The 17,643-nt window shown below is 42.2% G+C and overlaps 2 protein-coding genes across 2 annotated transcripts in view; both read right to left on the minus strand.

Moving 5' to 3' along the window:
* Positions 1-2,261: 2,261 nt before the first annotated feature.
* Positions 2,262-3,781, minus strand: LOC125242345. The gene is made up of 3 exons (XM_048151120.1): positions 3,646-3,781; positions 3,180-3,500; positions 2,262-2,454 (listed from the first exon to the last, which is right to left on the minus strand). The coding sequence occupies exons 1-3, from the start codon at positions 3,707-3,709 to the stop codon at positions 2,288-2,290; spliced, it is 552 nt and encodes a 183-aa protein (XP_048007077.1). The 5' UTR covers positions 3,710-3,781; the 3' UTR covers positions 2,262-2,287.
* A 97-nt stretch (positions 3,782-3,878) lies between these two features.
* The window catches only part of LOC125239610 (aristaless-related homeobox protein-like), a 39,622-nt gene continuing 25,857 nt past the window's right edge, over positions 3,879-17,643 (minus strand). The window contains exons 5-7 of the mRNA XM_048147217.1: positions 14,649-14,778; positions 13,980-14,044; positions 3,879-4,042 (exon numbers count right to left, since the gene is read on the minus strand). Coding sequence (XP_048003174.1) covers positions 3,879-4,042; positions 13,980-14,044; positions 14,649-14,778 — 359 coding nt within the window. The remainder of the gene's footprint in view (positions 4,043-13,979; positions 14,045-14,648; positions 14,779-17,643) is intronic.

Below are 17,643 nucleotides of genomic sequence, written 5' to 3' on the forward strand. Positions count from 1 at the left end.
GACCGCCCAGCATTCACCGCCATTATCCGCCATGGATACCGCATCGATATGTTTTTGTCAACAAATGTGTTTCTATTGCGAAACGGAAACTATTTAAACTTGGCATCAAATAACATACGCTACAAATGAATTGGGACATTTTTTACTACTTTTTTTAAGGTTATTATTTAACAGACCCTTTTAGCAGTTCTATTTATGTTCATAAATATAATTGCTCTATTAAGTAGCTTTTGGTTAATACCTTGTAAAAATAATCATATTTTTATATCCTTTCATTTCGACGAAATGTTATTAGGGAGTAAAATAAGGGATTGCTCAATTGTAAGACCGATTACAAAAGAGTATTTAAGATAGGTTTTGCACTTAAGGACTTATTAGTCATCGTAACCATCTTAAAAAGTAATTACCTCAGCAGTGCCCTCACAGACAATGCTTAATCCGCCAGTACCCGGTAGCGACCAGCCACCTATTTGTTGGCCACCCAGAGAGATAAGCCTAATGCTAAATAACCAGCTTTAAGCCACAAGGATTGCAAACTATTCCATTCAATTATCAAGGTAATTGTCAAAATATTGCAAAAAATACGAGTTAATTTAAGTTAGCCGAATGCAAACCTTATAAATGAGTAGTATTAATACGTTTTGCGAAGCCGGACACACGAGTGAGTAGGTTCCCCGCGACATCGACACCGCGGCATCTTTGTCGGCGACGAGCGCTCACATCACACTACGCTTGCTTCATTTCCAATAACGTCGTAAGCGTGCATGGGCACTGTAGCTCCTTCAGCCGTTTCTCATCGGAGAGAATGGTTTATTAAAAGGAAGTTAATGTGAAGTCAAGCTTGGCTTCCGTAAACTACAGAAAGTTATTGTAAGTTGTCATCATGCGGTTCGTTTGACTCCATGTTAACTCTCCGAATGTGCGGCTGATCTAAATCGACTTCGACAATGATACAAGTAATCGCTGATATTGAATTGCTTTCAATTTGGTGTTGAATGTGTAGAGAAATGGAATAGACCACACGGATAGCATTCATTCCCACGGAAAGCTTTTGTTAATATGTGTAAGTATGTAGCTTTGGGAAATCGATAAGTAAAACTACGTCGAGAAAGAATAATTATAATTATCAAAAATACCTACACATTAATGACGAAGTATCAGGGCTTTAATTTCATTCGAATTAGACTTATATTGACCGGGATATAGACCGTGATTACCTTTTTGATTTTTGTCGAGCTCCCGGATATTTCGACGCAGTTGCATGCATCATGATCACGGAAAATATAAGTCTAATGAAAATAACCGTGAATCATTGAAAACTTTCATTCGAATTGTCAATTATTAGTAGGTAGGTATTCTGCGTAAATGTTAGACTCGCCTACACTTCACATTCACGTATATAACAAGGTAGATATTTATGTACTACAAAAAAATAAATTAGCGTTTTACTACATCTGTTGGAACCACACAGTTACCAATCGTCATAGTCGTACTTACTGTAAAAAAAATCACGACTGAATCGAAGGGAAAACTGACTAAACTATAATTAAGGGAAGCCACAAAAAACTAGTAGCGTTTTGTGAGTTCAGATAAATATAATATTAATAATCCTCTCGCCCGGGCGCATGCTTTGTGTCCTGACGCGCCCTCGCGCAAACAGCCCTCTCTACACAATTCCTACTTTAAACCTAAATAATAAAGTTTCAAATTGAAATGCTTGTATTGTCGAGTAGGTTTTAGTGAAGCAGTGTAGATTATTATGATGTAGCAGATTATCGCAGCTGATAGGCGCACAATGCGGTGATGTTTCTACAATGAAGTCCGGCTTCTGGAGCGCAGATAGTGCAAATTACTCCCAGTGGCGATAATAGGACATCGAGGGGCTTAATTTTATTACCCAGATGATATTTACTAAGTAGGAGTTATGATTTAGATGTTTGTGGTCTTTCTATGAATTCTTTAAGAGTTCAATAATAACGAACAGATTTACTGTACAATCTCATAATCAGCGGTCTCCAACAAACCTGCCCACAAAAAGAGTCTTAAATATTAGTCTCTTGGATGATCTTGCAATTTGGTCCTCAAGGCGAAAAGTTCACCAATGAATACCAAAACTACGGTGGCAAATGCGCAGCGGTTCATGACTCGCCTTTTCTGTTCCAAATTCGGTTTAAATTTTCGAGACTTTCAATTGCGCTATCCTTTGGCTCCGACTTTTCGAAGGCATAGGGAAGCATTTGGGTATAAAAAACATTGTGAAATGTAGACAAAGAATAGTTTATTGTTGCTAATAATACTCGCCGTCGGAGAGGCGGGCCGCGTAGATGTGCAGCGCGCGGAACTCGCAGAACTGGTTGGTGCACCAGCCCGAGTGGCCGTCGATGCAGCGGCAGGAGTCGCACTCGTCCATGTACTTCTCGCCCGGGATGCACTTGAAGAACGGGTTCTTGATCACTGCAACCACAGATACTAATCGTAACACGTCGGATTCTACGACGACTGCTCACAACGTGCCTTTCATTCAAAAGCAGGGTCCACAGAGCGAGGTAATTTTCGGCAAACGTGCTGTTTAAACGTGCCTCGGCCATGGCAGCGCGTGCGTGTTGCTCAGCCGAGCAACCTGTCTAGGCCGGGGCACGACTACAATGGACGTTTGCCGCGCGAACACAATTCTCCGCGACGTGCCTCGCTCTGTGTGGACCTGGTTAACAACAAAATTCTCGGTCACCACCATTCAATACACTCACATTAATTTCTTATCAAGAACAAGTCATCATGTAGGTACGGCCTATTCTGATTGAGTAGTACAACCCGTAGAACATGGTCTTAGTAAAACATCTTCTGATAAACTCGGGAAAATATGAAAGTGACCTGTGCAGCGGAGGCAGGGCGTGGAGCGCTCGCACAGCGCCGTGACGGTGGGCTCGCAGTAGACGCAGGAGGGCATGGAGCGGCACGCGCCCGTGTCGATGGTCTCGCACAGGAGGCAGTTGTTCTCGGGCACCATGGCGAGTGTGAGTGTCACCTGTGCATCGGAGGCAGGGCGTGGAGCGCTCGCACAGCGCCGTGACGGTGGGCTCGCAGTAGACGCAGGAGGGCATGGAGCGGCACGCGCCCGTGTCGATGGTCTCGCACAGGAGGCAGTTGTTCTCGGGCACCATGGCGAGTGTGAGTGTCACCTGTGCATCGGAGGCAGGGCGTGGAGCGCTCGCACAGCGCCGTGACGGTGGGCTCGCAGTAGACGCAGGAGGGCATGGAGCGGCACGCGCCCGTGTCGATGGTCTCGCACAGCAGGCAGTTCTTGTTCTCGGGCACCATGGTGAGCGACGTCTCCTCCTCCCAGTACTGGTGCGGCGGCTTGGGCTTGACGAACTGCGACACCACGTAGGCCTGGCTGCCGGGCCGGTAGATGGGCGGCGAGCTCTCCACGTCGCCCACGCTGCTCAGCGTGCCCGGCATCGGCGCGTTGCGGATCCGACCCAGGCGGTCGTTGGCGTCCGCTGCAAAGTTAAGGAAAACATTAATAATTACTTTATTAACAGACGATATTAAAATATTCTAAGATGTTTGAAAACCTTTTACATCAGCACCACCTATTAAAAATTAAATTAATCAGCTAATTAATGATACGCACTCCATACTCACAGTCCAAAATCGCCGTCGTCAAGCCGACCGCCAGAACACTCCAGGCCACCAGAAAACGCGCCATCGCTCCGAGCGCCCGCGGGGAAATGCACTGAGCGGCCACGCTTGATTGCCCAATTAGCCTTTATCCTTATCAAATAAAATAACGATCCCTTTAATTGCTTATCCACAGACCAATCAGTGAGAAAACATGTGAAAGTAATCCCTTTTTTATACGCATTGAATTTGTCTCGTTAGCGGGATCGGCGCGGCAGCGGCAGCACGGGCGCGGCGGCCGGCCGGGCAAAGGCAGCGAGGAGCAAAGCCGAGGGAGGAGGCGCGGTAATTGATGCGCTGCACGGTGATTGGCTTATCCCGCGCGGGTGTTCCGTTTCATTGCTTGTTATGATACATTCACCTGCGATAAGCTAAAGGCAAAAATTATATTTGCAGCCTTTATGTTCGTGATTAAGGCGTAGTATAAGTAGGATCTCGTCTTCCATAGGGTAAAATCTTGTAGCTGTTGAAACTTTTAGATGCCGAGAACTCTATACACTAATAAAATTTTAATTGGCTTTCATAAAAATGTAACTCAATATTTATAGGACTACTGGTGAGCATAGTTAAAATTAGCGAACAGCTGCAGTGCTGGTGTGACGTCACAGTTTGCACTTTATCCTTCCTTATCGCGCCATCGATCACCATTGCCACTTTATTGGGTTGACTACTGCACGTATTACCTCTTATCCTTAATGAGCGAGATATTAACAATATGCTACATGTGTTCACACTGAATCCTACATAATGAGTTATTTAATAATCACTGCAGTAGGTATGTAAGAAAGAGGGAAGCACAGCGGAATTACGTCTAACTTGAACAGCCTGAGAAGTATTTTTACCTTTCCGAATCGAAAGGGGTCGTGTGATATAATGATGGATCACCCATTTGCATTTGTCTCACACTATAATATATGCTTTTTATGTTTTGTACTCTTGAGGATGAGTGCTATCATCGAATTTACTAGGTATATTTGCAACGTGTTCATTTGTTCAAAACACATAAGAAATATTATTGTTAGTAGGTAAGTACTCATGTATACGTATTGCCTATGAGCATAATAGATTATATTATGGACTGCTATTGCGATTAGGTAGGTACAATAACTACCTAATTAAACACCAATGAGCCAACTTTTTTATTAGTACAGGTAATCACAATAAACAATGATAATCGGTATCAGAGGAACATTATTAGCCGATAATAAAGATTAGTTATCGAAGGGCAAATACTGGCACGTGTGTATTGTTTCAGGTGTCTCCCCCCCCTCGCCCCTCCCTCACCCATTCGTCACCAAGCAGGTGCTACAATTCACAGTCAACATTATTATACTCTGGCACACTGAATTTTTCAATTTAAGGAGACGCCAAATTTACCCATTTCCGAGCCCCGGTGTCCACGTAATGATTTCCATTGTATTCCATTTTTTTAATTTTAGAATGTCCATTGTCGATGCAGGCCTAAGCTTCAAATCGAATCTATTCTCGCAGAGTCCGAGGTGTTATGCCCTGTGGAGCCACTCCGCTGCAGTCCAAGAGCATATTATAAAAGTATTTCCCTTCTTTCTACATGTACCTATACCATCAGTAGGTATTATAGGAAGTAATTCTGTGACAAGAAATATTTTTAAAACTTCGTCATAATGGTTGTTTGGGGCCGTCCATAAATTACGTCATTCTAAATTAGGGGGGGGGGGGGGTTTGGTCTGCGGATGACGGTAAATGATAGATGGGGAGGGGGGGTGTTTCGAAATTGACGTCATTCTTATTTATATATTTATAGTTTATTTTTCACGTACAAAAAGATTATTTCTAAAAAGAAATTTCTTCCAGCACACCTAGTAAGTGAGACTGCAAATGTGAGAGGCGGCTAAGGCGCATACAATACTAAAATAACTCATAATAACCATACATAAGTAATGCAACATAGATGTACACAAATACAGTAATAACTACAGATAAAATACTCTAACAATAATATTACATATAATACTAGCTGCCCGCCCCGGCTTCGCCCGTGGTACTTAAATGTATTATACATATAAACCTTCTTTAAGAATCAGTCTATCTATTTAAAAAAACCGCATCAAAATCCGTTGCGTAGTTTTAAAGATCTAAGCATACATAGGGACAGACAGCGAAAGCGACTTTGTTTTATACTATGTATTTATATTATATTATAAGTAGTTATATTATATCAATGATTATTGCCAAAGTAAAAATAATAAAAGATGATTCTATAACCAAGTGTTTTAATCATATAATACCCTATTTTTCTCAAATCTGCAATGTTTTATTTTGTCAAACTGGTAATGACGTCAATTTTGGGAGAAGGGGGGGGGTCATTAAGATATGACGATAGGATGATTATAGGGGGGGGGGGTCTAAAATCTGAAAAAATCGATGACGTAATTTATGGACAGCCCCTTTTCTGTGCACCAAAAATGTCAACTAAGACACATTTAATGAACGACTACCAAGAGTAAAAAGATTGGACGTTATCTAATCCATAAAATAATCTTGTACAAACCTATTAGAGCTTTTTAGCAGTCCTTATTGTAGATAATGTAGTTGATTATATTTTGACAGTGTGTTATCGGTACATGAAAACACTCTCATTACGGCTAGCGCAGCCGCCGCCGCCGGGAGTGGAGCGTCGCGCCGTCGATCATTATCCATTACGCGCTGTATCCATTGATTGCCCACTTTGCTTATCGCCACCGCCCAATATTCAGTCGGATGGATTGGAACACTAATACACTTTCACCGATATTTTTACCTACCTACCTATACTAACATACTTACATAAACTCTGAATTTTTATATTCCCAAAAGAGTTATGTCGCTGCTTTTATGTGAAACGTAGAATTACTTTATTGGTGATGTTATATGGACTTTTAGTTTCTATTTTTGTTATCACCTTTAGTGAAGGTGACCGATGCCGCTGACAACATTACAGGGCATAGGCACAGGCGCCACAGGGCAGGCTCGCTATCGGTAATGCTGCCTACTCACCGAGCTGGAGAGCCGTCGAGGGCCTCCCACTCATTACATCTGCCTCTATGCTCTACTCCGAACTCCGAGCTAGTATTTAGACCAAAACCCTTAATAAGCTTATTTACCCCCCCCCCTTCTACGATAAGCAATTTTAATTTACATTAAAATAAATATTTCTACTTAAATTCTGTATGACCTAAATGAAATAGCCATAAGATATTCACCCCTTATTCATAAACGTACTCTAAAGTTATCAAGCCGATAAAGTTCGTTTGTCCCTTTCTATCACACCAATACGTCGGAAAGGGACAAACGAACTTTATCGGCTTGATAACTTTAGTGAACGTTTATGAATAAGGGGGTCAAACTTTGTTTCTAAAGTCTGTTGGAGTCTCAAGTTCAAAGCTTCAAAAGTGTTAAATTAATGAGCACATAGATACGTTTCGCCAACCAATGTTTGTGTTCCCAGTATTATTATTTACTCGAGTACATTCTCCACATTCTTGCTGTTTTCATCAGACGAACATATTAATCTTAATTATCGTAGTAATTGAACTTCATTCGTGTTCACTGGCGACCACTCGAGTGACACAAACCTCACCCGTTCACATTCCCACACTCCACCACATCGCTCCACGGAGCTCGATCACACCGGCGCTATTGGCTCCTCTTCGCACTTCACTGCCTCCATGAGAAACCACATCAAAGGGCCTAGCACGAACACACTACTTCGCAAATTGCTGGCATCTTTCTCGTTTACTTACTACAATTATAACGTAATTAGTGTGACAGAGAAAGACGGCCCACAATTTGCGTACTTCGGTATTCGTGATAGGCCCAGGGGGCCTAAGGAAATATAGACGTTATAAAATCCAATCGGTCCCGCTTGTTGTTGCAGTGGATCGAGCCCGTGCGTAATCGGGTGGAAGCGTGCGCGCGAGGTGCGCTCGGAGAAAGGGCTTTATTAGCAATTTGGCATATTCTAATTTGTGGGAATATTTGCAATTTGTTTTAATTTAGTCGGTTTCTTTGGTTTTATGGTCAACAGCTTGACTTTGCTTGATTGATTGCACGATTTTATTTAGTGGTATTACCGACCAGTATTTACTTATTTTATCGAAGTAATTGTATACCTATGAACAATTGAACATGGCAAAAGTTATACCCATTTTCTTGTAAGTATTTAAGCCATCTATCGCTACATTTAACCCTATAGTGTGTACTATCATCACCTACAAAAGTGCATGGAGAAATGATGAATGAATTCATTGATAAATTCGCCATACACTTTTGCAGCTGATAGTACATGATTCAGTGCGAGCTTAATACATTTTCCACTAAACGCCTACGCCTGTACTTAACAAGTAACACATGTATGAACTCATACTTAATAAACTGTCAATCAACGTCTAAACTATCCCCAATAAAGCGATTAGTGATAAGATGTGATTAGGATTATATTAAGTTTGCAAATTCTGCTTACCTTACACCTAACTGAATTAAAAAAACTACCAACCATCAAATCAAACAACCAGTATCATACACAGAGCGTATGTGCCATCTTCCGCCATCATCACACCCCTGCTCGGTGCGCACCCCGCTCCCCGCTCCCCGCTCCCCGCCCCCGCCGCTGCCTCCTCGAGCCGCTCGGAACTCAATAAATGTTTTATGACGAGTTTTATTAGCTGTAATATAAAGGAATGACACAGATTAAAACATCACGTCGGGGCCGAGGGCGCAAATCGCTGGATAAACGCAATATCGGGACCCCTCCCCCTCCCCCCTCCCTCTCCGGCGGGCGGCCGGTGGGGGGCAGGCAGTTACGTAATTAATACTAACCAACCGACGATAGGAAAGTCAGTTAGTAGATGTTCATAGTGGAATTCCGTAGAGCGGTGGACTCCGATGAACTTACGCAATGTGATATGAGGTTTTGTAACTAGGGCGGTGGAAGTGTGGTACACACAAATGACAGTAGACAGGAAAAGTTATAAGGAAACATCCTTTATAAAAATGAAGGGGAAACATTCTTACTTGGCACATGTTTAAATCAGCTTTTCAAATCAGGTTCAATAGTGGTTTACGGTGGGTGATTAAAATACCTACATTTATAAAACCGTATAATCACTATTGAATAAATCGTAAGAACGGTTATAGGTCATAGAACATTTTTAAAGCACTGTGCATGTTCGGGACAAAATAATAGAAATTATAGAACATCGGCAATCTGGGAGCCGATTCAGATTTCACAATTAGTTGCTTTGGGTTGGTTTCGACACGACTTTGATAATCGGCGCGCACAACTTTCACTTAATTTCACATGTAGGTATCTGTTTGTTTTAAATGAGCCTGGTTACGAAGTCGAGGTAACTTGACACCGGGCTCACTTATTAATATCCTTAGCTTGCTGCGCCACCCGGCCCCGCAATGAATGAATGAAGCAGTGGTATAAAGAGTGCAGTGCAGTGCTCGCGACAGGCATTGTGCGCGCATTGTCTCCGCCGGCTCGCGCCCGCGATTAATTGCCCGCTAATGAGCCCTGCGCCTGACACAGCCTCATCTCATCAGAAAACATGCTTTATCTATTCACCGCAGTTTGAAGATATTATCATTATCAACGAAATTTTGAGTTGTGCTGCTTTTCAATTAAACAGCGTGGAACAATAGGTATATTTCTGTTATTGAAAGTAGGTAAGTGTTGCTGCTATACTCATTCATGGATGTCGAGAACGAGGATAGATGTTGATGTTACCTATATACTTTAATGAGATAAGTATAGGTAATTAGGTACACTTACTTAAATTCCTAAAACAGTTGACTGTGTATCTGCAATAAGATGTTCCCTCTTTGAAGACCGGTAAAATAATGTCACACGGTTTAAAGCTCAATAAATCCGATCGTCAGATATTTCTGCGATCTTTGTTACAGTGTTAACGTATTATCAACGGATTAACGCAGACTTCTAATTCGAAGTCATAATTTATTCGAAAGCTCGATAAAGTTTTAGTTATTACCTACTGCTTTGTAAGTGCTTGAGCTCATGAGTGGTGACGCGTCAAACACGACCGTTAGACATGCTAAAGCTAACTTGGCCATTACCTATCTCTGTAAAGTCTCATAAGGTTCAGTCACCTGCAATAAAATGTTACTCTTTTAAGGCCGCAAGAGTATACTTACAGAAAGTCTGGTTATTAGTAGTGGTTATTAGTGGTATAAAGACAAGAGCGAGAGTGTCACATATTTTTGCTGTTATCAAAGAGTAGCACGTTAAGCCATGATTCTCCACCGTCTCAATCCACAACCAGTTTAGAATCACCCATATCGACACCGTTTATGTTTAACTCCGTGGGCAGTTGATGTCGCTGCCAAAAAGTTAATTGAATCGGAAGGTGTTGATGATAGAGGGTATCAGAGGAAGGCCGGCAAGACGCGAGGCGGGGCCGCCACGCCCCCGCCGCTAATTGGTCGCGGGCCTAAGCTGCCGACTGATACAATCCAAGGCTACATAGTGACAGCGGTGCCGATGCCGGTGTGTCACTCTGTTCGGCTTACGCCTGGCATCCACTAGACTCGTCGAGTCGAGCCTCGTTAATTCGCTTTTTGCATTTCTTATGAGACTGCGTTCATTAACGACGCACCGCATAGCATTCAAATGTATGAGAACTCGATGCGACGCGGCTCAATTCCACCTTAGTGGACGCCAGGCTCAACAGACCCTCAATGTCGTTAGAACCCAGAGTCACAGACTAAACTGAACGCGAGCTATGATGATCCGTAGGTGACAGTTCAGTTTTGTAGGGGGTGAGTGGGGTAACTATCAATCTTATACGAAGGAGAGACGAGTACGAGAGAGAGAAAAAACGAGGAGAGAACGCGCTCTTCGCAGTCTTTTGCCTGGCTAACGGAGTAAGCCGCACAAAACCGGTAATCAATTTTTAGATTATCCGAAAACCTCCATGTAAGAAGTTTTCAAAATAAATTAAAGAAATTAAAACAAGTTTTTGACTTTATCACCAATCTAATCTTCTTACTCTTACTCAAGGAACAGGACAAAAGTATAATCATTGGTACCTACTTAATATAATGATTCAAATAAGCATGAAACCTTTTACCTAAAAGGAGTATTTCTTCAATAATCTAAACGAGGATAAAAGTATTTGCATAGTACTTACAAAGTCATGAATGGTTACCAGTTCGACTTACACAAGTTGTAAGAGGATCGCGGAGAAGCGAGTTGGCCGGCCTTTGTTCGGGCGGACTTACAGCCGCTGAGCCGCATTAGGCAGCCAACGAGCTTACCCGCGCGCCGGGAGCCGATGTGATTAACGTTGGCGAGTACAGTCGGCGACGAAAGTGACTGGGAACTATCTTGACTTGGTCGACTTTTGTTCTGAGCAACTCAAACCGATAAGCCGCGTTGGTTAGCCAACGAACTCAATAGCTCGATCGAACTTGTCAAATAGAGCTGTTGATTACTATTACCTACTGAATGCAAAGTCATTCAATTCTGTAAACGATTAAAATTTATTTATTCTGCATAATCCACTATTTTTTATTTGCAAAGGTTACCTACACGCTCGCCCTTCACTAAGTATAAGTATTTACCTATGGCACGGAATCAAAAATGAATAAACTATCCAGTACCTAAAACGTGAGAGCACGACAATCATGTCAAAAGAAAGAAGACTTTGTTCGATTTAACGATTTTCGTGTTATTACAGTTGATAAATGATAAGCACAAAATAAAGCTTGATGCTACATTTTAAGTATATACCTATCTAGGCTCGGCTCACTTAATTGCAAAATACTTGCGCAAACAGTTGCCGACGTTATTAAATTACGGCAAGCTAAGCCGAGCCCCGAATTCCCAAATGAATCCTTCTTCAAACACTCGGCTTTGTCGGGGCCGCGAGTGCCGATTGATTTCATATTTGGAGCCGACGCAAAAAACTGACAGACGGCTCATATATCTACATAGGTGCCTAGGTATAGGTGGCTCATATATCTACTTAGGTAGTTATAATAACCTACTCAGTTCCTTTACGAGAAACTTGAGTTCAATTAAGGGTTTTAGGAGGGGAAGGGGAGAGGGGTTTATGTAGGGAAGAAATGAGTTAGGCAAGATCCGAGCCAAGCTCAAAATTGTCCACTCTGCACTGTGTACTGCGACAATTACCTGGTAAGTCTAGCGCATGTTGCGCAAATAAGAAATAAAGGCTTATCTTTTAGGTAAAGAAATAAAAGTCTTTCTGCAGTCCTCACGTGATATATTGTACCGAGCACTACACAAACCGACATATTGCAACTCGCTACGCTATAACTATTGCTACCTTTACACTAGTTTACACTATGTACACGTACACCGCTACTATTTACACTTATAATTTATATCTCTTCTTAAATAAACAAATGCAATATAATACATAATCTAAACACAAACAGTTCTTATGAATAATATTTGTTCAGTTTTCGCAATCTAATTGCAAATCGATTCTACCATTTTGTGTGATCTGCGTCAAAGTAGCGGATGAAAGCATGTGGCAGAAGCATCAGCCTCCGTCGTGGCTATAGGTACTTCTCGCAATAAATATGTGTACTATGTACACATAGGTACATACAGTAATTACGATAAGATAAAGGCGCATAAATAGTTTGATAATTATGTTACTTTTGATGCAGACTGGTTTAAGTGCCGTTTTAAATCAAATTTGCAATTAGATTGTACCGACTTGTGCGGTGTGCGACGGCTACACGGAGTTTACGGACTAGTCACATTTACAGCTATCGCTACTAGAATGAGATCTCATGGAATGCTTTGAACTCTATGGAATGACTTTGGAACGTACTTTCTTAACATCAATATAAACAAAAAATAAAAAAATATATACCTACGTATAGGTCTACATTTTTGAATAAAGTAACACCACCATAAAAGTCATACCGTAGTGTAGTGAATAGTACGCGTACTATTTATACTTCCTTGTTTAATAGACACTATATCATTAAAATAAGCATAATAAAGGCATGACTACAGGAAAAAATATGAAAAATGTATTAAGATAATTAGAAATCCCTGATCATTTGACAATCATTATTTTTAGTAAGTCAAAATGAATAAATGGTTCTATTCACCTCTGTCCAGGGGATCTACAATATAAACTATCGTTTCTTTCTTAGCACTCAATAATTACTTAATAAATATTTATTTAGAACCGAGTGAAGTTACACATGTAAGGCACGCGGCTTGTCACACATCTAATGCTACTGCACAGCCGAGGTCGTTAATATGTACACACCAAATGGGCAATGCTATCTGAACACACTCAACACAGCTCTGCATTATATTAGTCATTAGGGCATTACCGCATTAGCAGTAGGATTAACTGCTTATACCTGATATAATGCACCACCGGAACAGTGTATCGTAGGGTTGACCATTTTGGCCTCGACTGTACGCAATTATACATTATCACCCGGTGCAACAGAGAAGAAGTGCTGTTGACATCTCTTTTGCACACAACTACAGTTCGAGTCACTGTGGGTGCGACGAGATCAAAGGCTATAAGATGTAGGTTCTTAAACTATAGGTTAAAAATATTAAATTATTATAAATAAGTAACATCTTTTTCACTTAATAGTCCAGTCCATCTGATTCAGTCGATATTCAAAATGAAATAGGCTATTTGTTCAATTACTTGGGAAAACAATTACTTGAAACTATTATTTATACATGTTAGTTAAAAGATAAAACATGGTGGTCCCACGTTGGGCGCCAGTATGTTGCGCTCAGAAAGTTCTGACCGTGGTGTCACACAAATACATATAGTTAAGGGACGAAAGATCCTAGATAGTTAAATAGCGAATGACAACAGAACAGGCAGTCAACTAAGTACCTAATACAATTTTAAATAGACCACACATCGGGCGCCAGAATTATGAAGCAGGTGCATAGTGCCATTGTCGCCACAAAATTCACGAAAAGAGTCACGTACAAACCGGTGACACGTTTCTTTAACGAATGTCTGCTGAGCTGAGAATCAAACCTGGACTAGGACTATCATTTTGACTAGGCCCCACGTCGGGCGCCAGGACGACGAGCTCTGCTACTTGTGAGGTCGTCGTCATGGAAATCATAATAACCACCTAAAACGAGCCTTAAACAGTAAGCGGTCTAGTGAGTCAGTCGTGCTACGTGTGCATCTTGCTGGCGGCGTGCAGGTCGAGGCGCAGACGCAGGTCGGCGGGCGCGGGCGGCGCGGACAGCGCGGGCGGCGCGGGCGGCGCGGCGGCGGCGCGCGCGCCGGGCGACGGCGAGCGCGGCGGCGGCGCCAGCGGGCCCAGCGCCGGCGGCAGCGACAACACGTACCTGCCGACAACAGTGCTCTTGCTTCACTCGCTCGTTATCATCTACATTATCATGCGTCGCGAGCCTAATTAGACACACTTGCTTCGGATGAGCTGGGCACATTTCTAAAATTAGCGTTTAATTATTGGAATAGGAAGTTGCATTGAACTACTTAGGTGGTTCTATTTATGTGGCCGAGCTCCGCGTAGGCCGAAGGCCCGGAGCGTGTCTGGGAGGCTCCAAAGCACGCGAGGCCGCAGGCCAAGCTGCGGACAGACAGTGCTCCAACGCGGAACACTTTTGTAAACGACAAGTCAAAACTTAATGCCTGCTCCAACCACGGCAACTACTGCATGAGGCGAATTCGAAAAAAGGTCATCACCCCAAAGCCAAAAGACAAATGCCCGTGGGGCCCTCGGGCCCTGCGCACCTTAAAAAGACTAGTTACTTGCCTCTAAGAATACTGAAATAACTTTGACACCTATTTTAAACTTTAATTAAGAAAGTAATGAATGCAAGGACAACAATGGTAACATTAAAATCATGTTGCGAGGACGAAAGTAACTTGTCATTATGACAATGCTGGAAGGATATTGAATAGCTGATATCGTTTGTGTTTGTATACCTGTGCAGCAAGGCCCGGAAGGCGGTGGGCTCTGCGGGCCACAGCGGCGGCGCCACGCCGAGCGCGCCGAGCCCGAGCGCCCACCACTCGCCGCCCCCTCCCGCGCCCGCGCCGCTCCACTCGCTCACCACTGCAACAACACGCACACATTAGCGCCGCTCTACTCTTTGTGGCGTTCTACCATACTATATTACAAATGGGAATTCTCACCTCACCATACACACTAATCAAAACGCTGGTTGGAGACATCGCAAAAAACTTAATTCAAATACATAGGTATAAGGCCATTGAGTCATTAAAATACAGGGTGTTTACTTATCCCCTAAGTTTACTTATAAAAAGTTTGAGCACCGAAGAATTCCCAAGTTTATGGAAATGTCAAACAAACATAGCCTCAATGAAAACATTGTAATGTTCGCAGCTGGCCTGAAAGCTGCATATATTCCCAGCCTGATAGGAAAGAACATAGTGAGCTCATTGATAAGCGCTATAGATAGAGCTAACGGGTAGGTAAACTAGGTGAGCTCAGTTATCGGCCGCAGGTGGCGGCGCCACCTGTCGGCGCACTTCGTTACTGTCGCGAGGGGCCACGGCCGCCACATGGAGCACTTATCTACCCCCATCAACCGACTTGTTGTGCTTTAGTGTAAACGGTGCGTGATTTGGTGAACGGTTTACGAGGAAACGTATTCCGACCAAATTACAGCCTAGAACTGACACTACTGATAACGAATATAAAACCAGAATAGTTTTATCATAATCTTCATGTTTAAGTGCGATTCTGAGATAACTTGTGGGCACAGTTGAGTTCTTAACTCCTAAACGCAAAATGTGTGATTCTTTAGGTATTTATTCTCAAATTCTAAATTCTCTTCTTTAGAGCCATATAGTGGGACTCAAGCGAAATCAAGTGTGATTCCTTAAACTTCAAGCGCGATATGTTAATAAATTGGGGACAAAGCTTACATGCAGAGAAACACCGTCTTCTATTAATTTCAAACTCCAAGGAATACTTAGATATAAAGTTATCTGGATCATATTTCACCTTCAATCATTAGAAATTTAACAAACCATTAATAAATGATTTACGATTTACCTACGCACCAAATGTGAGTCGAAACGATTTCAAACGTTATTAAAAGCTGCTCAAAAATGTAATCGGGTATAATTCCATGGAAAGTGACGGGTGACAAAATAAATCTGGGCAAAGTGTCGCGTGTCGCGTGCCGTGTCGTCACCGGCCATTATACGAGCATTAGCGCCCTTCCCTGCCCGCGGTGCCGGCGCGGACGCTGTCCATTGCTGCTCCGGACCTACCACTACCGCGTCTAAAGCCAGCGACAGTTGTGCACAGATGAATGAACTTGTGGAACTTAACTCATCCACACGAGATCTTGAAGTTTATAATCAGAAATGATAAATGTAATAAAGTTAAGGACATTATGAAACCACTTTTTTAGGGTTCCGTAGTCAACTAGGAACCCTTATAGTTTCGCCATGTCTGTCTGTCCGTCCGTCCGTCCGTCCGCGGATAATCTCAGTGACCGTTAGCACTAGAAAGCTGAAATTTTGTACCAATATGGATATCAATCACGCCGACAAAGTGGTAAAATAAAAAGTGAAAAAAAATGTTTTGTTAGGGTACCTCCGCTACGTAAAGTGGGGACTGATTTTTTTTTCATTCCAACCCCAACGTGTGATATATTGTTGGATAGGTATTTAAAAATGAAGAAGGGTTTACTAAAATTGTTTTTTGTGAATATTAATATTTTCGGAAATAATCGCTCCTAAAGGAAAAAATAGTGTGTCCCCTCCGCTCTAACTTTTGAACCATATGTTTAAAAAATATGAAAAAAATCACAAAAGTAGAACTTTATAAAAACTTTCTAGGAAAATTGTTTTCAACTTGATAGGTTTAGTAGTTTTTGAGAAAAATACGGAAAACTACGGAACCCTACACTGAGCGAGGCCCAACACGCTCTTGGCCGGTTTTTACAAAAGTCTTTAATTTTAAGAATCAGGACGATGACGGTTGTAAAACTGTTACAACCTTGAGCCTCTAAAAGTAGTTACGCGAATCTTAAGATTCAGAACATAACATAAAACTGAAAAAACTTTAAGAATTAAAACCTATGAGAGTTATTGCATAATACAAGTACCTAAATCTAATACAGCTATAGTGTAAATTCCAAACATCCCAGCCCGCAATGTAACCGCTACCGGCGATAATTGAGCCCATAATGACGTATTTGTGATAATAAATTGTCATTTGCGTATCGACAACAACGAGGGCGCGATCGGATCGCTCTGATTTGGGGGACGCGGAAGGAGCGGGGCGGGGGCGGCTACAACCTTCGGGAAATGAATTATTTGTATGATAAGTGTTTTACTCCTTACAGTTGTTAAAAATAATAAAGTGAAAAAAATGTGTATGTATAACCTACCAAATCTTTAGTTTTTAGAAAGGTAATGTACAGTGAGCTGCAAAATTGCATGGATAAATTATGAATTAATGCATTGATATATTCACCATGGACTTTTGCAGCTCAGTCTACCTTGAAAAAGTATTTCCTAATAGGTATTTTGTTAATAACAACAATGTACATGGGTAGGCTATTAAGGTATGATTTATGAACTAATAAAGTAGTTAATGCTCGGTAATGGTTGTTTCTATATGGCGCAGTCGGTAGGATCCGAGACCACTGTGAGCAATCAGATTTCAAACTTGAATGGGCCCCGAGAGTCCAGTCCGTAAGCGAGGTGAACTCATCACGAACCCGCCTCGATAATGGCCACACCGCCGCGCCGTGTACCGCTCCGCCTAATCACCGCTCGCGTCGCTAATCGCGTTGACGAAGCGGAGCCGCTGTCTAACGAGCGCTAACCGATGATAAATGCACAGATAAACTATTTACCATTATCGTCGTTTCCACTTTCACTGCGTAGTTGCTGACACTGATATCTACGAAACTATATTTAACGAATTTTCATAAGG

This window comes from Leguminivora glycinivorella, chromosome 2, assembly GCF_023078275.1.
Source record: "Leguminivora glycinivorella isolate SPB_JAAS2020 chromosome 2, LegGlyc_1.1, whole genome shotgun sequence".
NCBI classification, from domain to species: Eukaryota; Metazoa; Arthropoda; class Insecta; order Lepidoptera; family Tortricidae; genus Leguminivora; species Leguminivora glycinivorella.